The sequence below is a fragment of the Didymella exigua genome (genome assembly GCF_010094145.1).
Source record: "Didymella exigua CBS 183.55 unplaced genomic scaffold M421scaffold_13, whole genome shotgun sequence".
NCBI classification, from domain to species: domain Eukaryota; kingdom Fungi; phylum Ascomycota; class Dothideomycetes; order Pleosporales; family Didymellaceae; genus Didymella; species Didymella exigua.
Window position 1 is genome coordinate 737,690 of NW_022984787.1, and position 19,180 is coordinate 756,869.

General features: G+C 50.9%; 10 protein-coding genes across 10 annotated transcripts; 4 read left to right on the top strand and 6 right to left on the bottom strand.

Moving 5' to 3' along the window:
* Window positions 1–475: 475 nt before the first annotated feature.
* M421DRAFT_154345 (uncharacterized protein) lies at window positions 476–1,312 on the top strand. The gene has a single exon (XM_033587607.1). The coding sequence runs from the start codon at window positions 781–783 to the stop codon at window positions 1,228–1,230; it is 450 nt and encodes a 149-aa protein (XP_033448998.1). The 5' UTR covers window positions 476–780; the 3' UTR covers window positions 1,231–1,312.
* M421DRAFT_420647 (uncharacterized protein) lies at window positions 1,012–2,438 on the bottom strand. The gene is made up of 2 exons (XM_033592555.1): window positions 2,238–2,438; window positions 1,012–2,190 (listed from the first exon to the last, which is right to left on the bottom strand). Exon 2 carries the CDS (start codon window positions 2,009–2,011, stop codon window positions 1,394–1,396), a length of 618 nt encoding a protein of 205 aa, XP_033448999.1. The 5' UTR covers window positions 2,012–2,190; window positions 2,238–2,438; the 3' UTR covers window positions 1,012–1,393.
* On the bottom strand, window positions 2,117–2,346 carry M421DRAFT_5196 (uncharacterized protein; the record flags this gene model as incomplete). Its single annotated transcript, XM_033594984.1, has 2 exons — window positions 2,117–2,190; window positions 2,238–2,346. 2 exons carry the CDS (start codon window positions 2,344–2,346, stop codon window positions 2,117–2,119), a joined length of 183 nt encoding a protein of 60 aa, XP_033449000.1.
* Window positions 2,439–3,303: 865 nt separating the features above from the next.
* On the top strand, window positions 3,304–4,221 carry M421DRAFT_5197 (NAD(P)-binding protein; the record flags this gene model as incomplete). Its single annotated transcript, XM_033594988.1, has 1 exon — window positions 3,304–4,221. The coding sequence occupies one exon, from the start codon at window positions 3,304–3,306 to the stop codon at window positions 4,219–4,221; it is 918 nt and encodes a 305-aa protein (XP_033449001.1).
* Window positions 4,222–4,377: 156 nt separating this feature from the next.
* M421DRAFT_154349 (uncharacterized protein) lies at window positions 4,378–5,279 on the bottom strand. Its single transcript, XM_033587608.1, has one exon. The coding sequence runs from the start codon at window positions 5,173–5,175 to the stop codon at window positions 4,534–4,536; it is 642 nt and encodes a 213-aa protein (XP_033449002.1). The 5' UTR covers window positions 5,176–5,279; the 3' UTR covers window positions 4,378–4,533.
* Window positions 5,280–6,499: 1,220 nt separating this feature from the next.
* M421DRAFT_30455 (uncharacterized protein) lies at window positions 6,500–7,123 on the bottom strand (the record flags this gene model as incomplete). Its single annotated transcript, XM_033589142.1, has 3 exons — window positions 6,500–6,625; window positions 6,689–6,829; window positions 7,010–7,123. Coding segments are annotated over 3 exons (381 nt in total), but the record flags the coding sequence as incomplete, so codon positions are not given.
* Window positions 7,124–10,451: 3,328 nt separating this feature from the next.
* Window positions 10,452–11,591, bottom strand: M421DRAFT_391653 (uncharacterized protein; the record flags this gene model as incomplete). Its single annotated transcript, XM_033590008.1, has 2 exons — window positions 11,117–11,591; window positions 10,452–10,882 (listed from the first exon to the last, which is right to left on the bottom strand). The coding sequence occupies exons 1-2, from the start codon at window positions 11,517–11,519 to the stop codon at window positions 10,452–10,454; spliced, it is 834 nt and encodes a 277-aa protein (XP_033449004.1). The 5' UTR covers window positions 11,520–11,591.
* Window positions 11,592–11,677: 86 nt separating this feature from the next.
* On the bottom strand, window positions 11,678–12,997 carry M421DRAFT_420650 (P-loop containing nucleoside triphosphate hydrolase protein). Its single transcript, XM_033592556.1, has one exon. It carries the CDS (start codon window positions 12,825–12,827, stop codon window positions 11,934–11,936), a length of 894 nt encoding a protein of 297 aa, XP_033449005.1. The 5' UTR covers window positions 12,828–12,997; the 3' UTR covers window positions 11,678–11,933.
* A 171-nt stretch (window positions 12,998–13,168) lies between these two features.
* On the top strand, window positions 13,169–14,511 carry M421DRAFT_420651 (uncharacterized protein). The gene is made up of 2 exons (XM_033592557.1): window positions 13,169–14,261; window positions 14,310–14,511. The coding sequence occupies exon 1, from the start codon at window positions 13,299–13,301 to the stop codon at window positions 14,016–14,018; it is 720 nt and encodes a 239-aa protein (XP_033449006.1). The 5' UTR covers window positions 13,169–13,298; the 3' UTR covers window positions 14,019–14,261; window positions 14,310–14,511.
* Window positions 14,512–15,201: 690 nt separating this feature from the next.
* On the top strand, window positions 15,202–16,913 carry M421DRAFT_420652 (SAF domain-containing protein). The gene is made up of 2 exons (XM_033592558.1): window positions 15,202–15,484; window positions 15,542–16,913. Exons 1-2 carry the CDS (start codon window positions 15,390–15,392, stop codon window positions 16,866–16,868), a joined length of 1,422 nt encoding a protein of 473 aa, XP_033449007.1. The 5' UTR covers window positions 15,202–15,389; the 3' UTR covers window positions 16,869–16,913.
* The last annotated feature ends 2,267 nt before the right edge of the window (window positions 16,914–19,180 follow it).

Below are 19,180 nucleotides of genomic sequence, written 5' to 3' on the forward strand. Positions count from 1 at the left end.
GACCAAGGTTTGAGAAGTTGCGAAGTTGGGGGACTGCGCTTGCTATGGAGAGCTGCACGCTTGTTTGGGAGCTAGTCCCGAAGCGCTGAAAGTTGCCAGGATCCCTGTAGATGGCCGTCCCCCTGGATCGCTGCGATTGGCTTCGTGTCATACAATTCCTTACCGTGGAATGCCGCTTGGCTGTTGGCAAAGCAATACATCATGAGCGAATTTCACAGCCTGTCCTACTATTCTGCCCGTGAGGCCGAGTGGCCGAGCGGCAGGCCACAGTCGCGGTCGCGGTCGCGGCGAGGGTACGCACACCTTCACACGCATCGCGAGCGCTGCAAGCCAGTGAGTCGTGTGAAGGTTTGGGCAGTCGCGGGCATACATCATTGTGGGCCTGCTTGGCTCTAGCCTCTGGGGCGCATCACTAAGTTTTGGCTGACTTGTCCAACGTTTGCTGGCAACAGCTGTCTCAGCGCCCGTTACCTATGTCACGACTCGCATGGACTTCGCGGTGCACTGGCTCGCCCGCGCAGCCAGATCCCTCCTGGCGAGTACACTCTCAAACGCTCAGAGCGCATCGCAATCAACTTTGGCGGGGTGGGCCACGTCGTCGCCACTGAACACCAACATTCGCAAGCCCGTCAACCTGATTCAGGCCAAGCACCAAGCGCCACTCTCGTTCTACTGCTTTCTGGCTGGGCTGCCGGCTCCGCATGCCATCGGCCACGCTGAAACGACTCAACACCATGATGCGCTGCCTCGTGGCCATAGAAAGGGATCAACCTTGCCGTTATGAGGGGCACTACCATGCGCCTGCAGGGCTGCAATGCTCGCCGAAGCTCCTGCAGTCTGTCGGTGAGCGTGAAGTCGTCCACCGCCACGCGAAAGAGCAGCTTCAAGGCGTGCTGCTGCGTGTCTCCGAGACTAGGCCGCGGCACACGGGTAGGCGTCCGGTATCGTCCATCGCTAGAGTCCAACCGGAGATCCGGGCTCTCCGTGATTTCGCGAAACGATAGATCGCCTCGTGTCTTCCAGAACACAAATCACAGCTTCGACGAGTGTGGAGTTCGCGATAAGATGCAATTTTATCTTGATCATGTGAGCCAAAACCAGCACTACCGGCCTGGACGCAGGTACAACCCATATCAAATTGGCGTAGTCGCTAGCCTACAATGCTCCTCACGGAAGCTGTCCTATCCTCACTGGCCTCGATCGCGGCCGATCATGACGATGAGTACCTGAAAGACCAGTGGATCGGGGATCCTGGGAAATGCGACGAGTGCGCCGGAAAATATCTACAAGTTCCCCAGGAAGTCCGGCCTCAAAACAACAAATGTACCAACTGCATGGTCCACATTCCTCTGTGCGGACACCGTTCACCGAATGTCTATGCGCTGCTCACCGCTCACAAAGTCGCGCTCACAGGACATGTTCTCCGATTTAGTGATGCTGGAGTAGGGCGGATGTTTTCGGCTTCCGGCGAACAAGCTCCATCTTTCTGTGGAGACTCGTCCATGCTCATTATCTCCATGCTTTGTTGCAGTGTGCCGTTGCCGCGTGGTGATGCTGCCAAATTCTTAAACGGACACGATCCAGCTGCCATGGCCGTGTCTTCGATTTCGCTCTCGCTCTCACTTGCGTCGTGCCGTATCTTCTTTCCGTGCAGGTAGCCCTCTGGCTCGATTTCAGGAACAAGAACTTCATCAGTGAACTCGTCGCCATCGCGAACGTACCACTTCACAAACAGGTCGTTTTGGATCCAGATCACATTCGACAGTGCCTTGACAAGTCCGATCTTGCGGTCCATCTTCAGTTTCGGGTGTGACAAAATGGCCTCTGTCAGGATGTCTTGGACGAATGACAATGTGACACCCATGTGTACATACTCCATGTGCAGTGGATGTGTCCGCCCTTGTCCGACGTGCATCGTGCCCACTTTGTCGAGGTACTCCCAGAACTTCATCTTTGAGGGGTCGCTGCACAGCTTGTTTAGGTAGCCACGGAGGAACATCTTGCGGTGCATAATTTGAGGGGAGTTCTCGGTGAGGTTGGAATCGACAGATCCCTCGCATGATGTTGATCGTGTCTCGAAAGCTCGCGCAGTAATGTCATATTGCAACAGTTTCTTTTAAACGATGTTTACAAGAACGAGAATGAGGGCTCTGATGTATTTGGCTCCAGTCACTAGGTGCTCAATGTCACCTGTGAGTGTCAATACGTGTTGATGCAGCTACTATCTTGATACATACGAGAACTGAAATCGAGGAAAGACTGCAGGTATTGTATTCGGGTTTTCAGGTTTGTGTACAGGTCTCGGCGATCAATGTGCTGCATCGGTCGGCGCTGCAAGGGAGTCATATTGAAAGGTCTGTTTTGATGAAACAGCGTGGAGCTTCTATATGGTTCTCAACTGTCTAGTGTCGTTGTGCGCTCGTCCAAAAGGAAGTTTTATTGGTCTGCAGTTCATCTGACCAGTCAACCCCATCTTTTATAACACGCACTATGTTCTCCCGAAGAGTCATTCATGGTGCGTCGGGAAGCGCTGCTATGAGCCCAAGTGGTGTGTTGGGTCCGACGAAGGGATGGCGTGACTGAGCAGTGAGGTCGAACCACCTCGAGATTTGAAGAGAATCCGTGAGCCTTGTCGTCCTCCACCCATACAACGCGTATCTATATTTAATACGGCCAGTCTCGAATCACGCGTCAGTTGTTTGACATGCCTTCGAGCTATTGCCCTCTCTTCTCGTCCCTGGTAGGTAAGCTGAGCTCGGTCGTCATTTGGGCAGCTTCGTATACTCTATCGGGATGCTTGGAACAACGACTGCAAGTTCACTCTTGTGTCGTGATCAGTCGGGCAATAGCTTTGCGAATACCGAATACAATCATAACGATGGGAATGGTCAAGTCGCCGCTCGGCTGAAAGTCGGACCTGGACATAGCCTGGGTTGACACAGTAACGCCTACGCAACGATTGCGCCTTATGCCCTTTCTGCTGCATTATGGTATGACATTTCTATATCGAAACTATAAAACCAGAGCGATTGGTAAGTCATTCGCTCAGATAGAGAGTAAGTGTCAAGGTACTCCGACCGATCGCGGAGTAAACACCACGCAAGCAGGTGGGAATTATTCCGAGCCACGCTTTGCGCCGGTGGGTAGCGTACATAAGCGCGCAACCCCCACAACAAAGTACACCCCGCCAACATCATTGAGGTTGCATTGCGCTTTCCAGTCTATCTGACCAACTGTCATTCAAATCGTCAAATCGAAACCTGCAGACCCAAACCACCTGTATCTACAACGACTACCACAAACATGTCAGCTATCCAGAACGTCGCCATCATCGGCGGCAATGGTACATTGGGCAAGCCCGTACTCGAAGAACTCAAGAAGTCCGAATTCAACATTTACGTGATCAACCGCCAAACCTCGAAATCAGTATACCCCCGAACGCAAGTCATCACAGTACCAGACGACCTAAATGTGGACACCGTCGCCAAAGAATTTCAAGACAAGCAGATCGATGCACTCGTCATCACCATTGCAGGAAGCCAAGTTGAGCAGCAACGAAAGCTTATCGATGCTGCCTTCAAGGGTGGCGTGAAGCGAGTGCTTCCTGCCGACTTCGGCAGCTGCGACTCTGCAGATGAGAAGACAAATCAGATTTTGCCGCTGATGAAGGGCAAGGAGGGCATTCGCAATTACTTGATCGAGCTGGAGAAGAAGGAGCGGGACAGTGGCAGGGGAAAGCTGACGTGGACGAGTCTTATCAACGCACATTTTTTCGACTGGGGTCTCGGCAATGGGCTGCTAAAGTTCGATGTTCGGGGGCGCAAAGCGTACCTACTAGATGGTGGTAACATCAAGTTCTCTGCATCGACGCTGCCATTCATTGGGCAGGCAGTTGTCAAGATCCTAGAGAAGCCACAAGAGACGGAGAACAAGCTGCTCTATGTGCACAGCTTGTACATCACACAACTGGAAGTTCTTGCTGCGCTGGAGGAGGTAACTGGTGATACGTTCGAGAGGATTGATGAGGATAGTGAAGCAGAGCTCAAGAAGGTTAGGCCAAAGATGTTGGAAGGCGACCACGATGCGCGGGAGGAGGTAGTCGCTATCTGGGGTGTGGTCGCAGCGGACTGGAAGAAGAGGGAGACTTTCGCAAATAGCCTGCTGGGCCTGAAAGAGGAGGATCTTCATGAGGTGGTGCGGCGAGTGGTGAATGATCTGTAGATGAACACGCATCTACATAACATTAGCGCCCGGGGATGGGATAACTCACAAACGCTAGCACAATCATGATCAAGGCTTTGATAGTGTAGATCAAGCTTTGGGTCAGAACGATGCTGATGATGGCTATTCATATTGATGGGTATTATGTGTCTCGTTCGAATGTACCGGCTGCCCATACCAAACAGTACGCGCCTTCTTGGTGCTCCCAGAGATTGTCGCTCGAGCTGCAACTCTGCCAAGTATAGAGGACAGCATGTCCGTATCACAGAAATTCAAGATCATACAACCGCAAGAGTGTTCTCTAGGCCGTGCTCACATCTCCAGATCGAGGCGAGAGTTCCACAGTGGCCAAGTAACGGCACAGGCCTTCACCCTGTTGTGCTCGTCGTCAGTTCCACCCTCCAAACCCTTCTTCCAAGCTACCACATCATCGTCTTCGGGATCATAGGGTAGTGCCGGAGGTGCTTGCCAAATACTGCCGCCGACATGCTGATCGTTCTTTCGGGGCGTAACCACACAACCGAAAAGTTCAGCGACGCTTGACCTTAACGCTAGGCTGCTGAAAAAGACTGGATCGTGTGAGGCCTTTCGGAGAGGATTTGGTGGTGAATGTTGGTAGTTCTGGGTCAGAATGGTCTCGTCGCGCGGACAGTGGTACGCTCTGAAATCCTCGGGAAATGTTAGTCCAGGTAGTACGGATGCGCTACAATCAAAGGGCAGTACATTGTCACGTAGATTGACTGGAACCTCGTGCTTCCCCTGCTGCTTCCGCTGCTCTTGTTGTTGCTTTCTCTGCTGCTGCGAAGTACGCACTGTTGGCGCACGAGGCGGAGGCCAGGCTGCGATGGAAGGGACATTTGGTTGAAGAGGTCGAAGTGGGTTCATGTTGTCGACAGACGAGGAGGCCAGTCCTAACGACTTTTTTGGTGGTGAAAGCGGAGGTAAATGGCACATAACAAGCGTGATTTTCTCTCTTTCACCCCAACTTTACTGTTCAGGTATGTAGATACCCATGTCTTGGAGAAGAAACAGAATAACCTCGTGACTGAGCTCAACCCTGTTAACACATTCGATAAGCTGCTGAATTTTCTCGAATCACGCGGTTGTGTCTTGCTGTATAGCGGCCGCGCCTAGGACACCGTCCATGCACTCTTCGTAGAATGTCCGATGATTACTAAGGCCGCTCCAGATCTTTGAAAGAAGAGAAGTGAAGCGGTCTGATTTTTGAGGCTTTGTAGCCGCGCCCGCTGTGGTCTTCTTCTGGTGTTGATGCTGCATGGTGGTTGGGTTGATGCAGTGGCAGGTGGATAGTGCGACGAGAATGAATATAGGAAGAAACGACAGCTTCTCAGGCAAACGATACGGTGAATAATTTCATGGATGCTATTGTGTACGGCGTACATAATAGATCTGTTAAGTGAAGTCGACACTTTGTGAGTGCATTCGCAGGCGCGTGATCACGATCTTTCACTGATCACATACGTCAAAAGTGACGAAACCTACTAGATAAACGACCCAGCCATGCACGGATTCAATTATTGAGTCTCTTTAGGCTAATGCTTTGAGTCTAGGAGAGGTTCCATCTCTTGCTGAATGGGTCGTGCTCTGGGTCCATCCACCTGGCGTATTCTGCACTGTCCACCAGGCTCTCTGCGATATCCTCTCCATAGCTCAGCGCAACGAATGGGTAGGATGCGTCAATACCGGCTGATATGCCAGAGTTACTTATGATGTTCCCATCCATGACCCATCGAGCCTTCGGCGCCCTGTTGACGTCCGGTCCGGTACCGTACCGTGGCCGTGCGGCCGATGAGCCAGTTCAGCCGATGAGCCACCCCAACGAGATATTAGCAATAGAAAAATGAAGCTATAGAGCCACACTTAAAAGCTACCCTGCTGCCCGGCCGTCCGAGCCGCCCGGCCGTTCGAGCCACCCTGAACACCAAAACAGCAGCTTAACTTGAGGCTGTAGAGCCACGAACGATAGCTATTATCGCGATATATTCTAGAGTTGAGTTCTATAGGTATTGATTGATATATATAGCTATCTATATTTAGCTGGGAGCTTGATTGCTCGGCCGTGTCGTGATTGAGATGGTGGTGGGCCTGCTGCAGCACCTGAGGCATCATCACCACTCTGAGGCTGCGCAGCTGCTCTCTTTTTTGAGCCTGCCTTAGTAGCTGCCTTGAGGTCTCCCCTCTTGCCTCTTTGGGCGGGTTTTTGAGCTTGCTGGAGTCGTTGTTGAGTCCTACGAGCTGCCTGTCGTGAGGCTCGATCAGCAGCCTTACGAGCCTTCTCCTCTTGCCTTATTATTTGAGTTGCTGCCCTTGCTGCACGCTTCTGTTGAGCTGCCTGAAGCTTCTCCTGTTTCTTCACTTCACGTAGGCGAGCTGCCTCAGCTCTCTGGTGTTGTAGTTGCTCTTCTTCAAGCCATTGTTGAAGCTGGCGATCACGTGCCTCCTTCACCTTCCTTGGGGACCAGAATTTAGCTCCACCGTGATACTCCTCCTCTGCCTCTAGAGGCAGAGCCTTGCCTCGCTTTCTACGCTGCCTCTCATTGATAAGAGCTTGCATAAGGCCTTGAGCCTCGTGTGTAAGAAGGCTTTTCTGAACTGAGATAGAATGGAAGGCTCGGCTGAGCTTTTGAGCTCGTGGATCACTCCTATCGTGCACTACCTGGCGTAGAAGGCGCTCAGTTTTCCGCCAGTTAGAGGCGCTCAAGGCTGAGGAGTCGTTATCACTTGATTGGCCTGATTGAGCTGGCTGATTGAATCGTTTGAGTATCACCTCTGGGTTGAGAGGTGAGAGGCCAGCTGCCTCAAAAGCCTTGAGTATAGTCTCTTTCTTGAACGAGGCCTCCCAGGCAGCCATAAACATAGGATAGAAGTCTCTCTTACTTATAGAAGTAAGCCCTTGGCACCTCTCCATAAAAGCAGCTACCTGGTTTGAGTAGGCTGTTGAGAATGGCTTAAACATGACGACGTCAAGCGGCTGGAGGGTGTCAGTTGAATGAGGGGGGTATACTGCAAGGAGGATTCTATTCCGGTCACAGTACTCAATAAAATCCATCGTGAGATGAGATCCATGGCCATCAAGGATAAGTAATCGATAGCTCCGCCCTGCCTTCTCCTTTGTAGATCGATTAAACACTTGTTTAAGCTAGGATAGTCCTATATCGTTGTTCGTCCAGCCAGAAGGTGAGGAGGATATATACACTCGATCCTCTGGCCTTAGAGCCTGTAGCCAGGTGTCTTGTATTAAGCCTGAGGCTGATTGATATATCAGCGCAGGCGCAAGGGCTGATCCATCAGCACATATACAGGCCAGCAGCGTTATCCACTCCCGATTGCCATCCTGGATGTGAGCCTTAATCTTCCCCTCCTCATATAGCCTCCTGCTGAACACCCGCTTTGAGCGAGTAAGTATTCCTAGCATACAGCCCTTCTCATCCATATTATATATATTATGAGGCTCAATATCGTATTGGCTGAGCTTGCTGCACAGAAGCTTAAAGTAGAGGCTATACTTTGATAGAGAGTCAGCCTGGTGGCGCGAGCGATCGATGCCAGTGGTCCAGCGTGAGATGAGATGGACGTCGTGGCGCTGGATATATCGATCAACCCAGCCTTTTCCAAGCTCTTTTTTCGCGATCTCCGAAGCAAAGCGTCGTATCATAGGCCGTGAGGGAGGTAGGCCTTGCCTTGTAAGGCGCTCAATATAGCGTAAGAGCTCCTGCTCTTGCTGGGGGTGGAGCGCTTGCTGGTTTTCTGCCATGGTACTGCGTGGCTGCGTGGGCTAAAGGCCAGCACGTCACAATAGTAACATTAGATGTGCAAGGCGCCTTTAACGCTCTCCTTAAGAACCGCCTTCTGCACCAGATGGCCCGACAGGGCTGGCCACAAAGGACTATCCTCTTTGTTAACTCTTTCCTTACTGATCGAAGGGTCCAAGTACGCCTAGGCCAAGCCACCACCCCTAGCCGCCCAGTCGCCTGCGGCATGCCGCAGGGCTCACCCCTCTCCCCAATCCTGTACACACTGTATCTGGCAGAGCTGATGTCTATGGACATAAAGAAGAGATTTGGATACGCAGATGACATATGCTTATACCAAGCCTCACACTCCCTAGATAAGAACGTTGAGCTCCTAGCAGCAGACCTACAACAGATCAGAGCATGGGGCACAGCTAACAAGGTCACCTTTGCCCTAGAAAAACAAGAAATGATCCACCTTACTTGACAGAAGAGCAGCTACGCACCCCCCTGTGTGGTAGACGAGCATCACACAATCAATCTAATCTTGCCAAACACGTCAAGAACCCAGCCAGCCCTCTAATAGCTAGGGATCTGGTTTGACTGCAAACACACCTTTAAGCGGCATGTAGCCACGCACAATGCAAAAGCGGCCAAGGTAGCCTACCATATCCGCAGCCTAGCAAACACAGCCTACGGACCACCAGCTAGCTCCCTTCGCAAGGCTACCCTCGCCTGCGTATACCCGTCTCTTCTGTATGGGACTGAGTGCTGGTACAGAGGCCGTACTAAACCTCCACGTACACTCAAACCTGGAGGACCAGCAGAAGTCAGCACCTATGTTGGGTGGCACATAGCGGTTATGGACAAAACACTAGCTATAGCAGCAAGAGGGATCCTCCCAGTGTGGCGAACAACCCCTATTGCTACTCTCTTCCGAGACGCTGGACTACCCTCTGCTGCCACTGCGCTGGAAGAAGCCAAACTCCGCTTTGCAACACATCTACGCACGGTAGATGCAGAACATCCACTTGCCAGCCGCACAGCAGCTATAAGGATGAGCATAGGCAGGTCAGCTGGAAAGCTGCAGCGAATACGGACCAAGGTCCAGTATCTAGGATCTCTTCTGCCTGAGATACCTAGGACAACACTATCAGCCCCTTACTACTCACCTAGCTGTTGCACAGACCCCACTATAGGCTTAGACAAAAAGTCTGCAGCAAAGGCTTTCTAAGAATAGTGGGCTAACCTTCTACCTTTAGACGTTACTATCTTCTTAGATAGCTCTAAATAGTACACAAAGGAAGGAGAAAAGTAGGTCACCTATGGCTTTGCCGTGTATTAGAACAGAAAGCAACTGCAGACTGGACGCGGTTCACTCCACTCTACCTCGCACGTCTTTGATGCTGAGGCAACTGGAGCGTGGAAAGGCCTCTAGCACACTATCAGACAACCAGCGCTCCGCACGCGCCGAATCTGGCTATGCATAGACAGCACCTCAGTCATATGGTGCCTCAGGGGCGACGCACCCCCTACCTCACAGTGGGCCTTCCTAGAGTGCCACAGTGCCATGGAGACACACGACGTCTCAATCAAATGGGCCCCTGGGCACCTAGGCATTGAAGGAAACGAAGCAGCAGACAGACTTGCCAACCTAGAAGCCCAGCACCCATCACCCCCGACTGGAATAGCGGCTATGCCTACACTCTCAGGCATCAAGACAATAGCCCGCAAGATGCTACAGCACACGCAACAAACATGGTGGTCTAACAAGAAGACTAAGCTCTCAAAATGGTACAAGAGCTGGGATCTTGACTATGCACCACGCAGCAGACTACCTGAACTAGACCTACCAAGAGCCACCCTGGCTAGACTGCTCTCAATCCGATCTATGCACGGTGACTTTGCCTGGTACCACCAAAAGTACAAACACAACAACGCAACACTCACCTGCTCATGTGGGCGCAACAAGACACCAGAGCACCTTGTACTCTGCTGCAAGACCCAAGGGTCCTTCAGCCGATGGCCACTCCGACCACCTATACCACCATCCAGCCGTAGCGAAGGTGTAGCATATACTAGTGTGCTTGTTAGGGAAAAACTCGCTTTCATCAGTTGGGGTACAGCTGCCGTACTCTACCCATGGAACTATTCTGCTGAAAGTGTACACGCGTACGCTTACATGACGTCTACCGGAGCCTCACCGTCTGGAATAATGAGATTGTGCTCCATCTCCCTGAGATAGGCGTCCGCACCTATATCTTCCTAGTGATTACCTTTGAACAGTCCAGCAGAATGTCCGACTTGTTCGATGTGCAGACTCACTAGACCTCGGCCATCCGGCCATTGTGACCCTTTACGCTCCCAGTCAAAGTCTTCGATAGCTTTCATACCGTTGTCCCATCGTTCGTCTTCTGACTTTAGGGCATATTCAGACTCAGGGGACCGGTCACCATATGTCTTATCTTCCAAGAGTGATTACAAATCATTCGCAATTGTGCTCAGGTTTCCAGCCTTTCCGGTAGCTAGGTCTCCCAACGGCATGGCTGCAGATGCAGAATCTTCTTGGATCTGGTCGCTTGCTGGTGTCTCTGACTGCGCAACACGTATGTCTATCATACTCGATAAGTCGTCATCAGAACTTCTCACTGGAGGAGTGGTGGGGCCCTGTATAGAGATCTGTTCAGCGTCATCGGCCTCCACTGACGACGTATATCTGTTATCTTGTGGTAGAACCTGGCTTTGACTGGTTTTTGACGGCACCACTGGGTCATCGAGCGGCCCATCCTCGTCACTGAGTTGCGCGCTGGAAGGTACGTCCGAGAGCGAAGAGCTAGTTCGCGAGTGCGGGTGCAGATGCTTGTACGGTGACGACACGTGTTGCTCGTCTTCTGCGGCTTTAATAGACACTGGAGTGAGGCGTTTTATATGGAATGCTACGGGAGAATTCGGGGTAATGACTCAAGATCCGGGTCCTACGGAGATGGCTCGTACAGGTGAGCCCGAGTCTCGACCAGGCGAAGAAGGAAGTGGTGTTGCTGATGAGATGGGGCTTATTATTAGGTTTGTATCTGAATTCGTTCGTGCATTCTTTTGGGATGTCCCTCCTCGAATGGGCGACGATGTGGGTTCAGCAGGTGTACATTTGCGCTTGTTGCCAGTATTGGCAACTGTTGCTGTTTCTTTCATATCCAGCTCTGGCTCAGCAACAACGGGGAACTTGACTGGTTCATACCTCTCGTGCTCGTTGGTGTCAATTTCCTCGTTCATCTCACAAGCAAAGGCGTTTTGATTTCTCGCGATCTTGGTAAAGCTCGACGTAACAAACTTTGTCATGGCGACTACAGACTCTGGTGCGCAAGCCTTTGCACACATGAGCTCGCGATAATGTTCATTGTATATCCAGCGTGCCGTGAAGGGAAGCCGCTTGAGTGGCTCCTGGAGAATTCGCTGAGCGGACTTCGGCAGGTAGTAACTGAAGCCTTTGGAAGCTGTGATGGCGTACTTTGCAGCCTTTTCGGGATTGGGCTTTTGAGAAGTGGGCATAATTCACTGATGATCGTTCTTGAGGACGGGTACTTCACAGTTGATATTGGTATTTGGTGGGTGTGATACTTGTGTTGTTAGTGCACGCCATTTTAAGTGGAGGAGGCATCATGAACGCTCAGAAGAGCTCGCGAAAGAAGTGAAAATCATCTTTGCCAATCGTCTTAAGATGTTTTTAGGATTTTAGAAATAGAAAATACTGCGTAGTGAAAGACAAGGCGTCGTTTGTTCCGCGGATGCCTGCATTCACTTAGAGCGTGGAAGTCGGGCGCGCGAGTAAGAAATTGTTATTTGAACCATCTTTCTCGAGCAATGTCTAAGACTTTGCCTCTTGTGGTTCCTAAACACTGCTAGATCAGCGACTTGCTACAGCCGTATGGTTATTTTTCACCCCTTCTAAATCATTCATCGGCCTCATAGCTCCTCCACCCTTTCCACGCTTCTTTGCCTGTCAAGAATGACCCTGACCATTCTGCCTCCATCACTGAAGAGCCCCTGCCTCAGCGTGTCCAAGTATATCTCGTAGCTCGGCATATAACCGTCGATGAAGGCATTAACCTGATCATCTGACATCCCCGAGCCTTTTGTAGCAATCATCTTGTGTTCTTGCTCCAGGCGCCAGATGTACACATTGTGCAGATCGCTGGTGTCTATGTGGACGAAGAAGTCGAAATGCTGAGGACCCATGAACGCATCGCAGTATCTTCTCAGGTTATCGTTGACTTCCAGTAAGTGTGACAATTCATGTTGTGCGGGTGTGTTGATGGGCAGTCTTCCGGCGAGCGCTTGTGAATACTTCTCCTCGATCGCAGGAACTAGAAGAGGCTGGAAGCCAACGCACCAGCCTTCGAAGACTACGACATCAGGCTTCCGTAAAACTGAGTGCCACTCTGTTTCAGGTGCTCGATCGCCCTCACCACGAAATTTACTCTTGTCGAAACTTGGTATCTTCAGCTCGCCCTTCCCGCTATACGCTTCTAAATGTTTGAAGAACTCCGCAGCCAGTTGCTCGTCGTGTGTGCCTGGCTGGCCTCGCACACGATACAGGCCATTTTTCGGGTCTTGATCTCTTTGTGACACAAGGCTGTCATGTGTCTTGTAGAAGTCGTCCAGTGACACAGTAATGGTGTTGAGCTGATGCTCAGTTGTGAGGATCTCCACAATCTTTGAAGCCCATGTTGACTTTCCGGACCCTTGAAGCCCCGTGATACCAAGTATGATAGGTTTTAATGATTTTTCGTGTTGCTCTTTGATTTTTGGCAATAACACATCGAGCGCCCTCCTGATGTTCGATTCCAGTGCAGACATTGCGGGGTAAATTCGAAGGCTGCAGAAAAGGATGAGATGCTCATGGGGACTCAGTGCAACAACGATAGATGTATGAACCCAGCGAGCTCAGTACTGCCTTGTATGTCTCAGAGTGTGATTGCTCTTGCTTCAAAGTCCGGAGTGAAGGCATCGCGGACGGAGAAAGCCCGTCTAGGCACGGCATCGGCCCGGTCTTCTCCCCGCATCCTCGCGGAGTGGAGAGCGTGATTCTTTGAACACGATATGTAAGCCTACGTGCGCAAACGCTGCTATCTTAAGCGACCAATGCCATCGAATCGACGGATTTGCAGGAGCAAGGCCGAACGTATGATATGAGTGGAAAGTTGGACACATTCCTACTCTGCTCCAAGCACGCAACCGCCACCCGCAATGACTTTTGAACTATCGCGATGACTCTTCACGCTCCTTACACTGATCTTCACAAACAGGATTTACAATGATAGCAAGTAGATGACTCTGACCGCAAGCTCGGAAGTGCCGGCAGCGTCACGCTCCCAAACTCTTCGACCGCCCTTAACGTTGAGTAGTACGCATCACCACCAATACTTCAGACGAAAGAATGATTTTCCAAGCAGGGTGAACAGTCACTCTCTTATTGGCCGCAGTAAGTACGCTCCGATCCGCTCTTGGATCATCGCACGACAGAGGGAGGTATTCGAAAGGTACGAAGAAGTCGGCGGGAGGGTCGACCAGATCAAAGTTACGCAAGAGCCTGTTGAAGCAGCACGGAACATCCGGATCAAAGATGTGAAAGCTTGCCATGCGTGGAAAGCATCGACTCTGCAGTTGTGGAAGCTGACAGCGCGGGATGACCTGAAAAACGGGGACAACCTGCAAACCTACACAGTCGCCAAATCAGTCACAGATTCTACTGAAGGGCCCAGGGGATGGACAGCTCACACAGATCGCGAAGATATCGCGCGGAAAAACGTCATACACGCGATCGACGCATACAGCGCAGCTCTCGAGCCAGCTTTAAAAGGCATTATCATCCCAAAGCCTCATATTTGCACCAAAGTGTTACCACCACGCGCTTCGAGAGCCACCCGCAATTCCTACGAAGCTCTGTTCTCTGATGGCGGTCTTCTCAGTATCAATGCTCGTTGCAATGCCGACGGTCATGTCATATTTGGTGGGTCGAACCCTGGGCAGCAAGCGTTCAGCGACTAAGTAGAGAAGCATTCAGAAACCTGCATCAATGACGGACTTGCGAACATCGAAGGTGTGACTGACTGTGTCAAAAAGCTCGTTAACAAGAACTTCAGAGGATGGGATGATGCTGGGCATGGATCTGGTGAAGGCTCTTCAGTACAGTTAGAGTAGTATTATAGGCTTGAGTGTGGACGACGTTCCGTTCGTAGCCGAGCTACACGGCAAACCTGGCTAGTCGGTATGCGCTGGACATCATGGATAGTAAGCTAATCAATACTCATGACACTCTCGCGAGCTGACGTTATTTAGTGGAATGGCATGTATCTTTACAGTAGCACCTGGCTCAATTAGATCCATGAGCGAAGAGACTTATTAGGAGTTGGTCGGCTTACCTGATATGTATCAGATCACACCAAGTCAGTTGAAAAGGCTGAAGAGTGCATCTGTTCCCAAGGTCACGAAAATTTAGAAAGCAATAGATCATGCAAGCAAAGGTGCGATGAGCTCGGATGAGCAACACACTCAACCTCCTGAACACGACTTCAGACATGACTCGTGCAGATCTCCATTGCTCCTTCTAGTCTCCACGTACTATTTCAGAGCGCTCGCCTGCCGCTGCTTTACGAGAACAGAGCATTGTGTCAGATGCGTCGCCACTTCGTATAAAGCGGCAGCATAGACCGTTATGCAGCCGTTGTGCAACCGTCAACCACGGTTCTGAGACGGCAATGGCTTGCACGGCAGCAAATTGTGACACAATGAACCGTGGAACACGCGCCGTGTTCGACACTTGTCCACGCGACTTGCCTAGCAGGGTAATGTCGTAAGGACAAGGACTGCGCCAGCGCGTGGACATGTGGATTCGCGGGACAGAACCGTGGTAGATGTTGTGGCAAAGAAGTTGGTTGTTTGTTCGCTGTTGCCCCCCTTGAAGTTGCCGTGCACCGTCACTTCCTGTTGGGACTATGACATCAGTGACGAACTTTAGCACCTTGACACAACGCATGGCGGACAGCGTTGATAGCAGCAACATGAAATACGACTTGCGCGTGCGCGGCCATGGTAAAGACGACACGCATCTCAGCCAGTATGGACCGCACCTACAGTCTCGTGATCGAAGTCTGCGAGCGCGCAAAGCAAAACCCCCCTTGATGTTCCAAGAAAGACATCGCGATCATGATCGGGGGCCCGGAGACCAGTCCGGTACGAACTCGAAGCTCGAGGCGAGCTGCATGGTGCATTTGCGGGGTAAGGAGTAAGACATCCGGGGAGAAATCAGAAGTACGGAGATAAATGCAGACTGCCACCCAAAACTTTTGGAAAAGGCAGCTCAAACTGGCCAAGAACCTCATTTTTATCTGAAGAGCAGAGCGACAAGATCGGATTGATATGACGAATCTCTCAACGAAGCTAGCGGCCCTGGAAGCGGCCGGCAAGCCAATTCAGGTTGGCATTATCGGCGCGGGAAAGTTTGGGTCGATGTAGTGAGTGCTTCGATGAAGCTATTGGCATGTTTCTAGTCGTTACTGACAGATCTGTGGTATCTCCCAATCGCATCGGACAAAAGGCGTTCGACTGGCAGCCATTGCAGACCTCGCCCCTGAGCGTGCGCTGAACGCGCTCGAGAGGACTGGATTCCCACAGGAAAAGTACGATGGGACTGCCTTGTTGTCGATCGAAGAGGGCCTCAAGCAAGGCAAGACAGCCATTACGACAGATTCCGCACGATTGATTGCCACCCCCGGAATCGATGTCATCCTCGAGGTAACAGGGAACCCAGCTGCAGGCGTGAGGCACGCACTACTATGTTGCGAGCACAAGAAGCACATCGTCATGATCAATGTAGAAGCAGATGTGCTTGCTGGTCCACTCCTGACACGGAAGGCGCAAGAGGCTGGCATTATCTACTCCATGGCATATGGTGACCAACCCGCACTCATTGCCGAAATGGTCGACTGGGCGCGTACGGCCGGCTTTGACGTCGTATGTGCTGGGAAGGGAACTAAGCATCTACCTCAATACCACTACAGTACTCCCGACACTGTCTGGGATTACTACGGATTCACCAAGGAGCAGCTGGCAACCGGTGACTTCAACAAGCAGATGTTCAACTCGTTCTTGGACGGCACGAAAAGTGCGCTGGAGATGGCAGCAGTCGCAAACGGTTGCGATCTGTCACCGCCTTCTGATGGTCTCGCCTTCCCTCCATGTGGTACACATGACCTGCCAGAAGTCTTGAAACCGAAGAAACACGGCGGCCAATTGGAGACGAAAGGTATGGTTGAGGTTGTCTCTTGCCTCGAGACAGATGGCCGAGCGGTGTTCAACGATTTGCGGTGGGGTGTATTTGTTGTCATCGAGGCGCCAGGTGAGTATCAGAAAGAGTGCTTCAAACAGTACGGGCTCAAAACCGACTCGACTGGATGGTACGCAGCACAGTACAAGCCTTACCACCTCATTGGGCTCGAGCTTGGTATCTCCGTAGCCAACATCATGGTACGCGGTGAGCCTACGGGTCAGTGTAAGACGTGGTCAGGAGATGTCGTCGCTACAGCGAAGTGCGATCTCAAAGCTGGCGAGAATCTTGATGGAGAAGGCGGTTTCATGGTGTACGGCAAACTCATGACTGCGGCCGATTCTTTAAAGATCGAAGGTCTGCCCATCGGTCTAGCTCATGGGATTGTGTTGAAGCGAGATGTTAAGAAGGGCCAAGGCCTATCGTGGGAGGATGTAAAGTATAGCGAGAATACCCAAGCGGTGGCTCTTAGGCGAGAGATGGAGGCTGTGTATCGGGAAGAGTTCAAACTTGCGGGAAAGCTCCAAAGCAACGGTACGAATGGCGTGCGCCATTCGATTGTAGCGCCATAGGTCTAATTCGAAGTAGTCGCAGGTTTGAGGCATGCCACGATGTTACGAACATGCTGTTTGATCATTGACAAGAGATTGTCTACTGCTCAATCAGTGCAGAAAAAGGACCGAGCATCACCTGCCCACTCACGTTTTACGCTACCCTTCCCATGAACCCTTTCTCTTCGTCTATGAACTTTCCTTACAAACAGACATCGCTTCGGTTGCACCTTGAGATACAAAATGACAAAATCAGCGCGAAATGTCTGCTTTCCGTTTGCTGCACTCTTAGGCTTGCGCGTAATAGTCATCCATAATTAGGTCAGCGCGCCAGAATATTAGCGTGTTCATGCTTGGGCAACAACTAGCAATTGCCAGACTTGCAAGGTACATTAATCATGTTAGAATTCTGGCCGTGCTGAACTTCGTCACTAACTCTTGTAGTGTAATATGGATGATTCATGTATGCGACGCCTTCACACAAACTACCGTATGTATGGGCCTTATCTGGATGTCTTATCTGGTCCGACCTTCGGCAATTTCACATTTCAGACACACCACGAAAGACAAGGATAGCATACAGGGGAGAAAAATCTCGGTCTGGGTGCAAAAGGAACGGCACTGGACAAACAACAAGATCTCACAATATAACCTGGTGACGCCGACAGAGAACACATGAAAGGCCATCTCGGTGATTTTGATCTGAAGTGGCATGAAGAGTAAGAGATGAGAGCACAAACAAACAAAATGAAAGCCTTCTATACCCAGGACAGACGCTCGTTCTTTTTCATTACAGCCCCTGCGATGAGGGATTGTGGTATTGATTTCCCACTATTTTGACCTAAAACAAACGAGCCTCGAAATTTGCACGACGCTGAATTCCGTGCGGTGAAAGCAACCAGGGCGGAGCACACGTGGATGACTTCTGGAAGCATTTTGATGCTGGGCACAAGACGACAGACAGACATTGATTCCAAAAGCCGTGTTCTAGAGGCATACAGACGCAGATAGAAATGCTTCTTCTTCCCTGTCTTTTCAAAGTGAAGAAATAGGGCGATGACGGCACAAGATTAATGTTCAAGGACAGCCTGAAGCTGAGACTTTAAGGCGCGGCGACAAGTAAGGTGTCTTTGTGGATCTTTTGGAAGCGGCCAGAGATAGTGGAAAGGGAGATCTTCGACTTTGGTAGTGAGTCTCAGACAAGACAGCACAGGACACGTTTGCCCATACGTAGAATTCCGCTGGAGAGGCAGCGGAGCAGATGCAAAGAATAGCGAAGGATTATATTTTGATGCGAAGATGCAGAAGCGGGGAGGCAGTCACGACTCATTACCGCTCTCATTGATGGTGTTTCGAGAGAAACATGAGGGACATGTAAGTTGGTCACTATACTTTTGAGTTGACTCACGCAGAAGTGAGATGCAGAAGCATAGCTGTGAAGACTTTGAGGGATCGTTATATCGTCCGCAGAGCAGTCTTTCACGTGAGGCATTTGACCTTTGAATCTTAACAAAATAGAGAGACATTGACGTCAATGGTGATAGTTTCGGAGGAGAGCGACAGCAACAGATACATCCACAGTACATTCAGTACTTTTGGTGTGCAAAGCAACGGCGCAGGGACAGACATACTATGGCAGTTGAGCCATTTGAACAACAGAAAAGTCTTGGTCTCCTGCATCATGCTTTTGAGAAACATAATCAATTTGCAGACCATGGTAAAGCAAGGCAGCCTTTTTGAGCAAATTCTATACTAGGTATAGAGCCGCACAGTGAATCCTCGGAGCGGCAAGCATGTGCCAGAAAAGGTAGTGTTACGTACGGCAGCGCAGCGACCAGACATCGAGATATTCAACAACCTTTTGGAGGGGTTCAGAAGTAGTAACACAATCAAATGCACGAGATGAGATGGAATTTTAATTGGAGCGGCGCAAAGCAGGCAGGATCCACTACATGCATCCCACCCCGTGTTCAGCGTGCGAGTAAAGAAGGACATAGCATGATGTCCTGCTGTAGGATTCCGAGGAGAAAGTAGAACACATGTGAACGTGCTTGCGTTTTGATGGATTCAGAAGCTCCTCATAAAGATGGACAGAAGCAGGAGCGAGATACTTGGCGCTCTATTTGCCTTCAGGTACGTGCCAGGCCTGGAGAATTCCATGTCCGAGCTCGACGAGTGAGGAGCTTTACATCGAATCACAGCCACGCAGGTGCAGAATAGCCAATGAGGAGTAAGGTGTATGCAATTACTCTACAATAAGTCGTGTGTCAGGTCTACCGTGTCTATCGTATCTAGATGTTCTTCGAGACTCCTAGAGAAGAGGGTATAAACGC